This window comes from Saccharomyces mikatae (assembly GCF_947241705.1).
Source record: "Saccharomyces mikatae IFO 1815 strain IFO1815 genome assembly, chromosome: 13".
Classification (NCBI taxonomy): domain Eukaryota; kingdom Fungi; phylum Ascomycota; class Saccharomycetes; order Saccharomycetales; family Saccharomycetaceae; genus Saccharomyces; species Saccharomyces mikatae.
The window spans coordinates 34,593-48,295 of record NC_079268.1 but is presented as its reverse complement, the minus strand read 5'-3'; the positions used below and the strand labels follow the sequence as shown (position 1 = coordinate 48,295).

General features: G+C 38.9%; 6 protein-coding genes across 6 annotated transcripts; 2 read left to right on the top strand and 4 right to left on the bottom strand.

Moving 5' to 3' along the window:
* Positions 1-64: 64 nt before the first annotated feature.
* On the bottom strand, positions 65-3,460 carry NAB6 (Nab6p; the record flags this gene model as incomplete). The annotated part of the gene is made up of 1 exon (XM_056224584.1): positions 65-3,460. The coding sequence occupies one exon, from the start codon at positions 3,458-3,460 to the stop codon at positions 65-67; it is 3,396 nt and encodes a 1,131-aa protein (XP_056078489.1).
* A 392-nt stretch (positions 3,461-3,852) lies between these two features.
* NGL3 (3'-5' poly(A) RNA exonuclease) lies at positions 3,853-5,361 on the bottom strand (the record flags this gene model as incomplete). Its single annotated transcript, XM_056224583.1, has 1 exon — positions 3,853-5,361. One exon carries the CDS (start codon positions 5,359-5,361, stop codon positions 3,853-3,855), a length of 1,509 nt encoding a protein of 502 aa, XP_056078488.1.
* A 626-nt stretch (positions 5,362-5,987) lies between these two features.
* Positions 5,988-7,061, bottom strand: SMKI13G0140 (uncharacterized protein; the record flags this gene model as incomplete). The annotated part of the gene is made up of 1 exon (XM_056224582.1): positions 5,988-7,061. The coding sequence occupies one exon, from the start codon at positions 7,059-7,061 to the stop codon at positions 5,988-5,990; it is 1,074 nt and encodes a 357-aa protein (XP_056078487.1).
* Positions 7,062-7,860: 799 nt separating this feature from the next.
* Positions 7,861-9,402, top strand: NDI1 (NADH-ubiquinone reductase (H(+)-translocating) NDI1; the record flags this gene model as incomplete). Its single annotated transcript, XM_056224581.1, has 1 exon — positions 7,861-9,402. The coding sequence occupies one exon, from the start codon at positions 7,861-7,863 to the stop codon at positions 9,400-9,402; it is 1,542 nt and encodes a 513-aa protein (XP_056078486.1).
* A 335-nt stretch (positions 9,403-9,737) lies between these two features.
* On the bottom strand, positions 9,738-10,670 carry GTR1 (Rag GTPase GTR1; the record flags this gene model as incomplete). Its single annotated transcript, XM_056224580.1, has 1 exon — positions 9,738-10,670. The coding sequence occupies one exon, from the start codon at positions 10,668-10,670 to the stop codon at positions 9,738-9,740; it is 933 nt and encodes a 310-aa protein (XP_056078485.1).
* A 1,066-nt stretch (positions 10,671-11,736) lies between these two features.
* On the top strand, positions 11,737-13,497 carry PHO84 (phosphate transporter PHO84; the record flags this gene model as incomplete). Its single annotated transcript, XM_056224579.1, has 1 exon — positions 11,737-13,497. The coding sequence occupies one exon, from the start codon at positions 11,737-11,739 to the stop codon at positions 13,495-13,497; it is 1,761 nt and encodes a 586-aa protein (XP_056078484.1).
* Between the last annotated feature and the right edge of the window lie 206 nt (positions 13,498-13,703).

Below are 13,703 nucleotides of genomic sequence, written 5' to 3'. Positions count from 1 at the left end.
AGCCTTAGAATTTGGTAAACAGAACGATGGATTTATGCTATCCATCGTGCCCAATACCATAATATTACTCCTCAGTATGTGTGTTGTCTTCCGCAGAAGCACCCAGAATATTAGCAGCATACATAAACGTCGAATGCTGTACTTGTGCAAGATATTGCGCCATGACATCGGATCCTGGTATCGTTCTATGCCTCGGAAAAGAACCTCTATTCTTTTTTCTGTTACTCGTTGTTTCACCATTTGGCACAATGTCACGAATTGGAGTTTCGTTCTTTTTCGAGCGATTATAGGACAAGGTTGATGGAGCCCTTGGTGGAGCGTGTCTTAGTGATGATTTATGGTTGAACTGGGATATTTCTACAGCATCTTCCTCATCTTCTGCTTTCACTGGCCTCTTACTATTAATAACGGTCTGGCTTGAACTTCTCAAAGTCTGCGATTTTAAAGCATATTCAGGGTCGCTTGGGGAGTGCATTATGACTTCTATATCTGATGACGAATCGGAAGACCCAGAGGATTTGTTAAATAGGTCTTCATAATCGGTTTCATCTGAGGCCGCACGGTTCACCTCGGAGCTTGCTACTCCAAGGCCTAGTCCACCTATACCTACGGTTTCATTACTCCTATTTACAGCCTCCGCCTCATTCTCGATCTCGCGCCCAATACAATTTTTGTTTTCTATTTCACCAATACCAATGTCCTTGTGTGAGTCCAGACTTATTCCTAGTGACTCTAGGTTTAAAGCTTTGTCAAATGCTCTCTCCTTCTTATCGTTTTCATTCTGTCTCCTTCTTTCTTCCAGTTTACTCAAACGTATATTATAGCTTGGCCTTTTAACTTTCTTATAAAACCTTGAATTTTTACCTGCTACCAGATTTTTGTTTATATTACCACAACGATCTTTACCGTAGTTTATCAAAAGCCCTTCATAGCGGCCACCGAATTTTTTTTCAGTCGCCGTTTTGTGTGTCATTTCACCGTCTTCATTATGTGCCGTGGATTCCTTATTCATTTCTTCAACAAGACTGATCGCAGACGATATATTCATAAAGTTTATCCAACAGCAATGACTATCACTCAAATAATTAATTTGCTCAATGTCACCATAGGTACTGAAATCTTCTCTTAATTGTTCCGCATCTGGTAAAGATAATGTTTCGTGCAATTTTTTGTACTGAGGGTCGTGAATAAACTTTTCCTTGAAGGCAAACTCGGGCAAACTTACGTAGACATTTCTACTTGCTCCGATTGTAACAGCCAAGGATATTGATTTTGGTAACGGACCGGAATAATGTCCCCACCCTACTCTTAGCATATTACCATGTAATACTATTGGATCAATAAAAGAGTTCGCATAAAATTGTACAGCAGAAGGAGCTTCTATGAAAGTAACAAAGCATATTCTTTTCTCTGGCATGTATTTAATGCTCTGAAGGATCCCTCCTCGGACGACATTACAGATATCCTCCGCTCTTGATCTTGGATTGATATTTCCTATATAAATCGTTCTATTGCCAACATCTGAGCCCATAGATGATGCCACTTTAGCTGAAACGTTAAAATTTTGCTCCAAACTTTGTGTTATTGGGTTTGGTAGCACTCTTTGGTTCATCTGGATAGTAGAAGATACCGGAGAAGGCGTGGCCATCAACTGTTGAGGTACTATGGATCCATTAGAGTGATTAGAATCATTCATAAACATCCGTTCATTCAGTGGCAAAGGCGATGGGATATCGTGGGGGAACTGCCTAGAGTTTTCTACGGTTTTGGAAATTTTGACATTACTCAAGTGAGTAGAATGTTCATGAACAGTTGGTGTTTGATAGTCATGATAGTTGATTTCTAAATCAGTTCCATCAAGTTGTATTCCTTGAAGTTTTGTAGTAAGAATGTCAATCTCTTCGTTTAAGGAGACAGATGATGGCAAACTGGCTAAGCTTACATTAGAGTTTCCGTATAGGGAAGCTCTAGTGCTATTATTACTGTTGTGTGTGTTGGCATCACTGATGTTGCTTTTGTGGTTATTGCTATTGTTATTATCATTGTTGTTCTCAACTGGAACAGAAGGCACTGATAACCGATGTGTGCTCGTTTTAATTTCATAAATATTAGCGACTGAAGATCTGGTCGAGCTGATTACTAACGGCGCTAGAGACACATAAAAACATTTGGAGATTCCTAATTTTTTTGAGTATTTTTTCAAGTAATCAAGAACTTCGATTGCCATAAAGATGTTCAGAAATGTCAAAACAGCATAGTTTTCAGGAAATTGATTTGAAGGTACATCTGTGTTGACTATATCAATAGATTCTAAAATATACCTCTTATTATTTGATCTGTCTAGGAATTGCAGTTTCTTGTTGAATAGTTCGGTACTTTTTAAGGGGCTTTTAAATTCGACTATAATTGATCTTGTAGCATCCTTGTTCTCTAAATCATGGTGCAGAGAGGCGCTTATCATTGACGAGTCATTAGTGATATCAATTTGCTCAACATTTTCCGTTAATGCGTCATCTTCAATAAATGTAGAGAGACATTTAAAATCATAGTTCAGGCAGACAAATTTCAAATTAAGTGATTCAGATTTCAAAAATGTTTTGAACTCGGACAACCTTTGTAGAATATTATTGTAAAAATTCAAGCAGTCGCTTCTAGTCAGGAAGCTTATCAAAATGGAGAGGTTGCTTGTCTGTTCATCTTTCAAATCATCACTTTTTTCGTTGCCAATTATATAGGTACTTTCTAAAGTATTGGATTTGACGAAGTTCTTTACTATAGAGTGCAAATCAGTAGAGCGATCCACATTTTCAATAAGCAGAGACCTAGTTCTATAAGCATCATCACCAGTCGGTAGAATCTTGTAATTAATACGAAATGGTCTTTGTAAAAGTAATTCTGAACTTATGTCGTCAAAAATGTTGTTCCTTGTGGATGTTCTTCTTCCACTGCTGTTCCTGTTGTCGCACCCCTTATTGTTGTGAGTGGAATTTCTCGTACTGTTGTTATTTCTGGAGAAAGAATTTCTCTCTATTCTATAATAGTTTGAAGGAGTGACCATTCCATTATTATTGTTATTTTGGTTACTATTGTTGTTGCCGTTGTAATTGTTGTGATTAGAAACGGGCCTCGAATAAGCCTTCCTCTTAAAATTAGATGATCTTGCAGGACTATAGCCACCTTGCATATTAGGCGATGAAACAAACGGCGATCCCATTAGCAAGTGAGATGGCAAAAGACTAGCACCATACGCGGTATCGAAAGGCGTCGGTGGTATATTAGGCAATGGTGAGTTGGAGTAATAGGCTGGATGTTGAGAGGGTCCATATTGACCTGCACCGTTGATGAAGTCTACAGGATGATATATAATCGGATTTCCCACCATGGCGTTCATCCCATTATAGTCTTGCTGCTGACGGTATGCGTAATTCGCAACGGGTTTTCTTTGATTTTGGTTAGACATATTGGGGTCCTCAAAAAGCAATAGAAAAAAAAAATTCTTGCAAGACCTGTTCAAGTTGATCAAGAAAACTTTTCTTGTTAGTATAAACGAACGACTTTAATTAGTCAACTGCACCTCTTTAGCCTTTGGAATATTTTCTTTGGATATTTTTCACGTAACCTGAAACAAAGCAACAAAGGCAGGTTTGTTGTGGTGTTTCTATGCTTGATTTTATTTTTTTAGCCCGTTGAGGCGCAACGAAAGGGGAACGGTGGCCAAAAATAGCACGTAAAAGCTGTGTATAAGGTGAAAGTGACGCTAAATTGAAAGAGAAAATATATTGACTGTTGGGTATTAATGGTTTTTACACATAAGCAAGACTTATTTTATAAGCTTTGATTAATAATTATAAGCTATGTATGATCTTCCCTCCAAAACAAGCGTATTTGGCACATTAGGGAAATGTGATCGCTAGCGTATTCTCCCTCAAAGGGTTGAGAGTGTTTAGGCATCTCTTGTTTACAGGGCATCCTTAGGTACCCAATTACGTTCACACCGTTATTTTCTTCAAAGACGTTTAGAGATTTCTCTTGCTGTGCACTATTGTTGTCATCACTCTCAATATAGAATATGTAGTCTAATAATCCGCACCATGTGTTGGCCCAGTTCGAAAGTTCTGGTTCACCATGGCCTTCGTTAGCATTCTCAGGGTGCACTTTGCCGTAGCCAAGGCCATATAAGGATATTCCTTTAACATGGAGAGAATTATGCAATGTAATTAATTGATTTACCAGGTCCTTTTCTTCCTTTGTCGCCGCAAAGTGTTTAGGCTTAGGGTTTTTTGGTTGGTTTAAGTTCCTTTCACCCCTAGAATTTTCATCGTAGTCTTCATCATCTTGGTCACTTTCTTCACCATTCCTCTTTTTAGAATATCGATACGCTAGTGAGCATTCCACCATAGCTCTTGTTGAACCAGTTAGTGTTAGTGGCTTACTCGTTATGGCCAGATACGGCGGTTCTTCTGGTTCGGTGTTAAAATCGCCCATCAATAGGCTGTGCCAGCCATGATATTTCGGAAAATCTTTGATTTCCTGAATCTTTTGAAGGACCAAGTAAGATTGTCTCAATCTTTCAAAAACCCCAAAAGGATGCCAAAATAGATGTGTGTTAGCTACAACAATTCCATTAGTTGATGCATTTCTTGTGTCCTTGAAACGTAATGAAACAATAAGAGCAATATTTTTAGTCCTTGTTCTTGCAGAAATAACATTCCCGGCTAGGATTTGATCGTAGTCTAGCATCCACTCATTGTCTAGCTGGAATTTTTCATTGTTCCATGCAACCAGTAGTCCATGAGTTTTTCCTCCATTCCTTCTAAAAGATAAATCAAACCCCAATTTATGAAAATTCTCCCGCCAGAACTTTAATTCATTATAATCTACCTCCTGCAACGATACAATATCAGGTGTGTATGTTTTTAATTCGTGTACTAAAACTTTAGATCTTTTATGCCACTTTAAGGCGGATCCACTTTGTGGAAAAAAATCTCTTCTAATCAAAGTTTGTGCTAGTGTATTATAGGTCATTATTTTAATATCCAATGAACTCGAGGTAGCCTGTATGAATGATGATTTGAAATCATTAGCATTTTTTTCAGAGCTGATATGGAGGAGGGGTCTTTCAATGAATTGCAAATCAGGAGTTGGGAAATCAGGATCTTTTCCTTGGGATATTAGGCTGTTCCTGCACCTCTGTCTTCTTTCAGCACGTTCTTCTCTGATCTTTTTGATGTGGTCTATAGTTGATTGATCTGCGGGGATTTTTTTATGTGTTATGTCATCCTCACTTGAAGAACTGATGTTAGAAGTAGAGAAAAACTCCTTGTGTGCTGTGGATGTTGCGTGTTCTATTTGACCATTCATACTTAGTATAATAGACGCTTAATTTAGTTACTGATATATATATATATTGGTGTTCTACTCTACAAAAATATGGGATCTACTATAAGCAGGTGAACTTCACCAATGTCAAGATTAAATATCAGCCATATATACCGTTTTTTTTTCTGTAAGACTAAGGGGTGTGTGAGCTTTTATACACATGGTTGAGAGGAGGCATCAAAAACATGTAACGTAGCAAACGAATCCATTGAAAACTCTGTAATATGATGGAGTGCATAGTGTTTTTAATGAGTTTACTGTATGATGATGATGAAAATAATAATACAAAGTGCCAAGAAACAGTGAGAAGAAATCATAATAGCACAATTCTGAAATGCAAATAACGCAACAAAGTCCAGAATTTGGTTATTGAATCGTTTTTCTAGATACTGTGTTTCTTTTTGTCAAAGGACCGCTAATGTGTATATCATATTCTTTGTTATCAATTTAAGAACGTTTAAAGCTTTTCTTATTCATACATAATTTGAATTCAAAATGTTCCTCTATGGCAACAATTCATAAATTAAAAGAGAATAAAGAAAAAAAAAAAAAGGAAAAATGTATTGGTATGGAAAAAGCTACTATAGACATAATACAGAAATCCTATACTATTCCAAAGGTTCGTTACTTAATATCTCTGCTGGTAGAATTCTGTTGCTTTCGCTTCTCTGCTGAAAGTCATCCTCTTCATCATCGTCATCGTCATCGTCATCTGAAATGGCGATGCTAAAAGAATCCACCATTCGGAATATATCAGATCTATCCATTGCCTTCCCGTCAAAACTCAATTCAAAACTCTCATTAGCGGCTAGAGCAACGCTAGCGCCAGTTCTTTGCTTTGCATTGGTATTGGAAGGATTCTTGAGGGACTTAACATTATTTTGCAGCTGACTTTGTTGTTGGAACGTTGATGCCAGCTGTTCCTCGCACAGTTCATCCAGTGTCTTTGAGATCCGTGTCTTTTTATTGACGGACAATTGAATGGGTTGCCAAAAATGATAGTTCTTCTCAAACTTCAATGAAATCAATAAGATTATAACTTTTTTCGATATATCGTCTATCGTCTCGTACACTGGCGACGACAACTTATATGTAGTAATGACGGATCTAGGCAAGATGTATTTCCTGATATTGAAATTTGCCTTTGATTTTATAGGGGAGTTGGTCAATGCAGGTGCCGTGCTAGTATTTTTTCTTGCACCAGATAAATCTATTGGGCTGGTGAAATACCTCTTTATAGTACACGTTCGGGGAGGAAATGTGATATCTTTTATGCTGTTCACTTCCTTTGTTTGATTGAACTTAAGCGATTTGGTATTTAAGTGAGACACTGATTGGTGATGCGGATGAGAACTGGCACCAACATTTGCAGCACCAGTCGTATTTGCATATCTAGAAGACCTGTTACCATTGTTGTTACATCCAGCATAGCGGTTTTCGTTGAATCCCTTGTTAATCTGCGAGGTGCTGTTAAACCTTGGTCTAAGGTTCTTCGTAGGTGACTCTGGATAGTAGAAGAACTGTTGATTAGAATCGAAAGTCGCCTTTTGTTGAAAGCCCAAGATCGGTTGCTGGTTCAGCTTAAGTTCCGAAGGAGGCAGGGCCAGCCCGCCGCCATTGCTTATATACGATGATTTGTTGTTCAGAGTCCTTCTTGGCGACACCGATGGACTTTGGCTCATTGCTGGCTGCTTTTTCCTACTGAGCTACAACTGCAAGAACAAGAAAAAGATGGAAGGGACTACAAATGCTTTGTGGGTGGTCAAAGTTTTCATGAGCAAGTGAAGGAAAAAGAAAATCATTGCTTCGATGTCAATTTTTGACACTTTCTTATTTTGTGTTTTTATTTATGTTCTTTCCTAATCGGGAAACGATGTTAGGGACTGCCACTACCCGGTTAAATATCAGTGCACGTGATAAGCACGTGAGTACAAAATGACGTTAAAATCTATATATATCGAACGTGAAAATGATAGAAAGCTGAGCGTTATTTGGTAACTGTCAAATAAAGAGCTCAACAAACGATCGGTCATCAAGATTTCCAGAACAATGACGACGACTACATTCTGCTTGTCGTTAGGAACGAACCTATTATTCTCTCGTTTTACAGTCGAGGACCAAAGAAGACATTCACAACAGGCAATACTTCTCTTCCGTGAACAATATATTCACAGAAACGATGTGAATATATGCGTATCGTAGATCCTTACTGAAATGCCTCAAAATATGCCTCTTTCTAAAACTTATCCTATTTGACCAATCATGCGAGAGCAATGAAATGCCGGGTATCCCTTTCACAGTAGCTGCCCCTTAGTCTTTTTGGTTATTACCGGTATTTGCAACATCGCCAGGGTGTATATAAGATGTGTAGGTGTGGTGGGACAGTACTCCCGTTATCAATTGAGTAGTTTTGGATACAGAGGCTAATCATATTACATCATCAAATTACACATTAACCAAAGAAAAGAAACTAAAACAGTTATGCTATCAAAAAACTTGTATGGTAATAGGAAATTGCTATCCTCAACGAATACGCTAATCAGATTCGCTTCCACCAGATCGACGGGCGTGGAAAACTCGGGGGCTGGCCCTACATCATTTAAGACAATGAAAGTCATTGACCCTCAGCACAGCGACAAGCCAAACGTACTGATATTGGGTTCAGGATGGGGTGCTATTTCCTTTTTAAAGCATATCGACACTAAGAAGTACAATGTCTCCATCATCTCTCCCAGAAGTTACTTCTTATTTACGCCGTTACTGCCTTCTGCACCAGTTGGAACAGTAGATGAAAAGTCAATTATTGAGCCTATCGTTAACTTTGCTCTCAAAAAAAAGGGGAATGTTACCTACTACGAGGCGGAAGCGACTTCTATCAATCCCGACAGAAATACTGTCACTATAAAATCATTGTCCACCGTCAGTCAGCTATACCAACCTGAAAATCATTTAGGGCTGCAGCAGGCGGAACCTGCTGAGATTAAGTACGATTATTTGATCAGTGCTGTGGGTGCAGAGCCTAACACATTTGGTATTCCTGGGGTCACGGATTACGGTCATTTTTTGAAGGAAATTCCTAACTCTTTGGAAATAAGAAAGACTTTCGCAGCCAATTTGGAGAAGGCTAATTTATTGCCCAAGGGCGACCCTGAAAGAAAAAGATTACTGTCCATTGTCGTGGTTGGTGGTGGGCCTACCGGTGTGGAGGCCGCTGGTGAGTTACAGGATTATGTTCACCAGGACCTGAAGAAATTCCTTCCTGCTTTGGCAGAAGAAGTCCAGATCCATTTGGTCGAAGCTTTACCTATCGTTTTGAATATGTTTGAGAAAAAGCTTTCATCCTATGCGCAATCCCATTTGGAAAATACATCGATCAAAGTGCATTTGAGAACGGCTGTCGCAAAAGTGGAAGAAAAGCAGTTATTGGCAAAGACCAAACACGAGGATGGGAAAATAACTGAAGAAACCATTCCATACGGCACTTTGATTTGGGCTACCGGTAACAAGGCAAGACCTGTCATTACAGACCTTTTCAAGAAAATTACTGAGCAAAACTCGTCAAAAAGAGGATTAGCAGTAAACAACTTTCTGCAAGTAAAAGGCAGCAATAACATCTTTGCTATTGGTGACAATGCATTTGCTGGGCTACCCCCAACTGCCCAAGTGGCACATCAAGAGGCTGAATATTTAGCCAAAAATTTCGATAAAATGGCTCAAATACCAAACTTCCAACAAAACCTTTCTTCAAGAAAAGATAAAATTGATCTTCTATTCGAAGAAAACAACTTCAAGCCTTTCAAATACAACGATTTAGGGGCATTAGCATACCTTGGTTCAGAAAGGGCCATTGCGACCATCCGTTCCGGTAAGAGAACATTTTACACCGGTGGAGGTTTGATGACGTTTTACCTATGGAGAATCTTATATTTGTCAATGATCCTATCCGCTAGGTCGAGATTAAAGGTCTTTTTCGATTGGATCAAATTAGCATTCTTCAAAAGAGATTTCTTTAAAGGATTATAGATGAATTTTTGCATCCTTTTCTGAAACCCGCTTAAACAAACACAAAATGCACATGATGTTTTATTATTTATATATTCCCAGTTTTTTTTCAAATGACGAATTGACTAATGCACAAGTAGAACAGCCAAAGAAGACTCTAACAGGATTTGTTGATCACTTCAACTTTTTTCCTTCCATTGTCCTATATATATATCTGTGATTATTTATTACCACCTCTTATGTTTCTCTATTTATTTTTCACGCTAAATCCCATTTGTATATACGTAACGAAAGCTTTATAATTCTTTATGCCCCCACAAACCCTGTACTGCCGAATGTTATATCCATTCACTCGGTCATTGAAAAAACTCTTTGGCCTTTTTGATGTTTTCAAGAACTAGCTCCTGCGGAATATTCATTTCTTTCAAAACTATGAAGCACACCATGTTCGATGATAACTCGCTAACGTAGATGTTATTGTTTAATATCAATGTCTTAAATCCGCTCTTTAGTTTCGTGCAACTCTGCTTGAAATTTTTCATTATGTTCGAGATCTTTTCAAATCGCTTAGGATCTAATAAAGCGTTACTGTTATCCGTGCTCTCGTGGCCATCGTCGCTGTTTTCACCATTGCTGGAACATATCACGAGGAAAGTCGTTCTTTCGAAAAGAATAATTTCGAGTGCATTCATAACCCCTTTGAATTTCTTCAAGTTACTTTGGTGGTTGGACATATTAGGTATTAGCGAGCACACAATTTGCGACCACGCTTTGTATAAACTCTCATCCCAAATTGAGGTCGGGAAACCTATCAGATTGGGGAATCCGAATTCAGAAGACGTTTCACTCAGGTTTCTCATCATGATTTGGAACAGTTCCTCTCTCTTGTCTAGCTGAACCAAATCCATCTTGTGCAAAAGAACAAAAATCTTGGCGTCCGGGGAGTACTTCCTCAACTGCTTCAAAGCTTTCGCAAATATCTCGATATCTTTAAGCACCTCAGTGGACTCCACATCGAACACGTGTATTAACACCTGCACCATTTGGAAAATATGGTCCTTCTGCTTAGTGAAGTAGTTCTCCATAAACACATCCTGACCACCGCAATCCCACAGATTCAGAGTCATATTTCCAAGGAACCTTAAATGCGAGTGTTCTACATCGATGGTGGCGCCCAACCTCCTAGTGTCAAACGCTGAGTAGTTACTAAAAATGATTGACCTCATTGACGATTTACCGGACCCGGACCGCCCCATCAGAAGCAGTTTCTTCCTATTGTTCGACGACATTACTAGCTTTCTTTTTCTAATGTATATGTTTTTGATTGGCGTACACTGATGTGTCAGAATGTCTATTCCAATTCCCCCAAACAAGAAGATACCGTCATCATAATAACGAATTTAGGGTCCTATTGAATTTTTCAATTTTCGCACTTCTTCCTCCTAAAAGAATTGAATATGCGAAAGACAAAGAGGCATGTAATCAGAGAAAAAAAAGAAAAAAAGGAAATAATCTCTCACGTGATACATAATTACCCGGAATGAAATTATACGATACTGTCAGTCCGGGTAAAGATTATTCTTTTTTTTCTTCCTTTAAAAAAAAAGAAATGAAACCAGAAAAAGTACCTTATCAGCCGCAGCGCCTATAAACCGTTTCAAACAAAATCTGAATGAAAAGGCCATATTATTACCACATGACACAACTGTAGGAGGAAATCACAGTTCCTGACCACGACAGCATGCCAAGAAATTACAACAATTACTATCGTGCACGTCCATGTGTTTGCAGGCGCCCTTACACGTGCAGCATCGCTCATAAGGGTCCTTATAGATTACCCCAGCGGCTATCTAAGGGGATTACCCGGCTATGAACACCCGTTCCTCTCACCTGGCGCCACCTGGCGCCAATTTAATTGCTCCACGTGGCTGTGTCATTTCCGGCACGTGGGCGAAAATTAGCGACTGTAATTGATTATGGTTTGCCGTAGCTCATCATCCTCAATGCAATCGGTGCAATTATGCACACTAAACGTCGTGCGAATAGCCTTTTCATCCCTCTTCCCTTAGTTCTGCCTGTTTATTAGCTGAATAAAAAACGTGCGTATTACTCATTAATTATTTGATTCCACCCAGGAGTTAGTGGTAAGTCCATTTTGGCAGCATAAGGCAACTGTACTGCGCTGCAACTATTCCCTCTCAGTTTCACTTTGTAGTGTAGTTTGTATAAGTATATATAAGCAGATCTTAGTTACTCTATTTAAGTAGAGTTCTACTGTTCACTTTCGCAGTTTCTTTTCTTCTGCTCTTGAAAATCACCAGGCACAAGAAATAAAACTCCACGAATATACTACAAATGGGTTCCGTAAATAAAGATACCATCCATGTTGCTGAAAGAAGTCTTAATAAAGAAAATTTAACTGAAGGTGGTAATCTGGCGTTTCACAATCATTTGAATGATTTTGCTCACATAGAGGATCCTCTAGAAAGAAGAAGATTGGCTTTGGAGTCCATCGATAACGAAGGTTTCGGTTGGCAACAAGTTAAGACCATCTCTATTGCTGGTGTTGGTTTCTTGACAGATTCTTATGATATTTTCGCCATCAATTTAGGTATCTCCATGATGTCCTACGTTTACTGGCACGGTGACATGCCCGCTTCAAGTCAAACCCTATTGAAGGTTTCTACTTCTGTCGGTACTGTCATTGGCCAAGTTGGTTTTGGTACTTTAGCTGATATTGTTGGTCGTAAGAAAATTTATGGTATGGAACTTATTGTCATGATTTTCTGTACTATCCTACAAACTACAGTTGCTCATTCTCCTGCCATCAACTTCGTTGCCGTTTTAACATTCTACCGTATTGTCATGGGTATTGGTATTGGTGGAGACTACCCACTGTCTTCGATTATTACTTCCGAATTTGCCACTACGAAATGGAGAGGTGCTATTATGGGTGCTGTTTTCGCTAACCAGGCCTGGGGTCAGATTTCTGGTGGTATCATCGCGCTTATCTTGGTTGCTGCTTACAAGAGCGAGCTGAACTACGCTGACACCGGTGCTGAATGTGATGCCAGATGTCAAAAGGCCTGTGATCAAATGTGGAGAATACTTGTTGGATTAGGTGCTGTCCCCGGGCTGTTGTGTTTGTATTTTAGATTGACTATTCCAGAATCTCCTAGATATCAACTGGATGTTAACGCTAAATTGGAACTTGCTGAACTAAGGGAACAAGAGCGCGAAAAGAAGATACACGACACCAGTGATGACGACATGGCAATTAACGGATTGGAAAGAGCCCCAACTGCCGTCGAATCTCTTAATGCACACCCTCCAAAGGCTTCATTCAAAGATTTCTGCAGACATTTTGGCCAATGGAAATATGGTAAAATTCTGCTAGGTACTGCTGGTTCTTGGTTTACATTGGACGTTGCCTTCTACGGTTTGAGTTTAAACAGTGCCGTCATTTTACAAACCATCGGTTATGCCGGTTCCAAAAATGTTTATAAGAAATTATACGATTCTGCTGTTGGTAACTTAATTTTGATTTGTGCTGGTTCGTTGCCTGGTTACTGGGCAACTGTTTTCACCGTCGATATTATTGGCAGAAAACCAATTCAGCTCGCTGGTTTCATAATCTTGACCATTTTGTTCTGTGTCATTGGTTTCGCATACCACAAGATTAGTGACCATGGCCTTTTAGGTCTTTACGTTATTTGTCAATTCTTCCAAAACTTCGGTCCAAACACAACCACCTTTATTGTTCCTGGAGAGTGTTTCCCAACTCGTTACAGATCTACTGCTCATGGTATTTCTGCCGCATCTGGTAAGATTGGTGCGATCATCGCACAAACCGCTTTGGGTACTCTAATCGATCATAACTGTGCCAGAGACGGTAAGCCAACTAATTGTTGGTTACCTCATGTCATGGAGATCTTTGCTTTGTTCATGTTGTTAGGTATTTTCACAACTTTGTTAATCCCAGAGACCAAGAGAAAGACTCTAGAAGAAATCAACGAGCAATACCACGATGAAATCGATCCTGCTACGCTCAACTACAGAAACAAAAATAACGACATCGAGTCCTCCAGCCCATCTCAACTTCAACAAGAAGTATAAGAGCCTAAATTATGCACAAGAACTTGTAAATTAGAACAAATAATGCAAAAAACAATCTATAAACCTATTAAATCCCTTACATAATCCATAAATACTGTCAGGTTACATATTTATTCGATATTTTTTTCAATTCTCATTATTAACTCATATATCTTTAGCATGGCAATCTTTTCTTCATTTCCATTCAAAAAAATTTACCCGTCCTG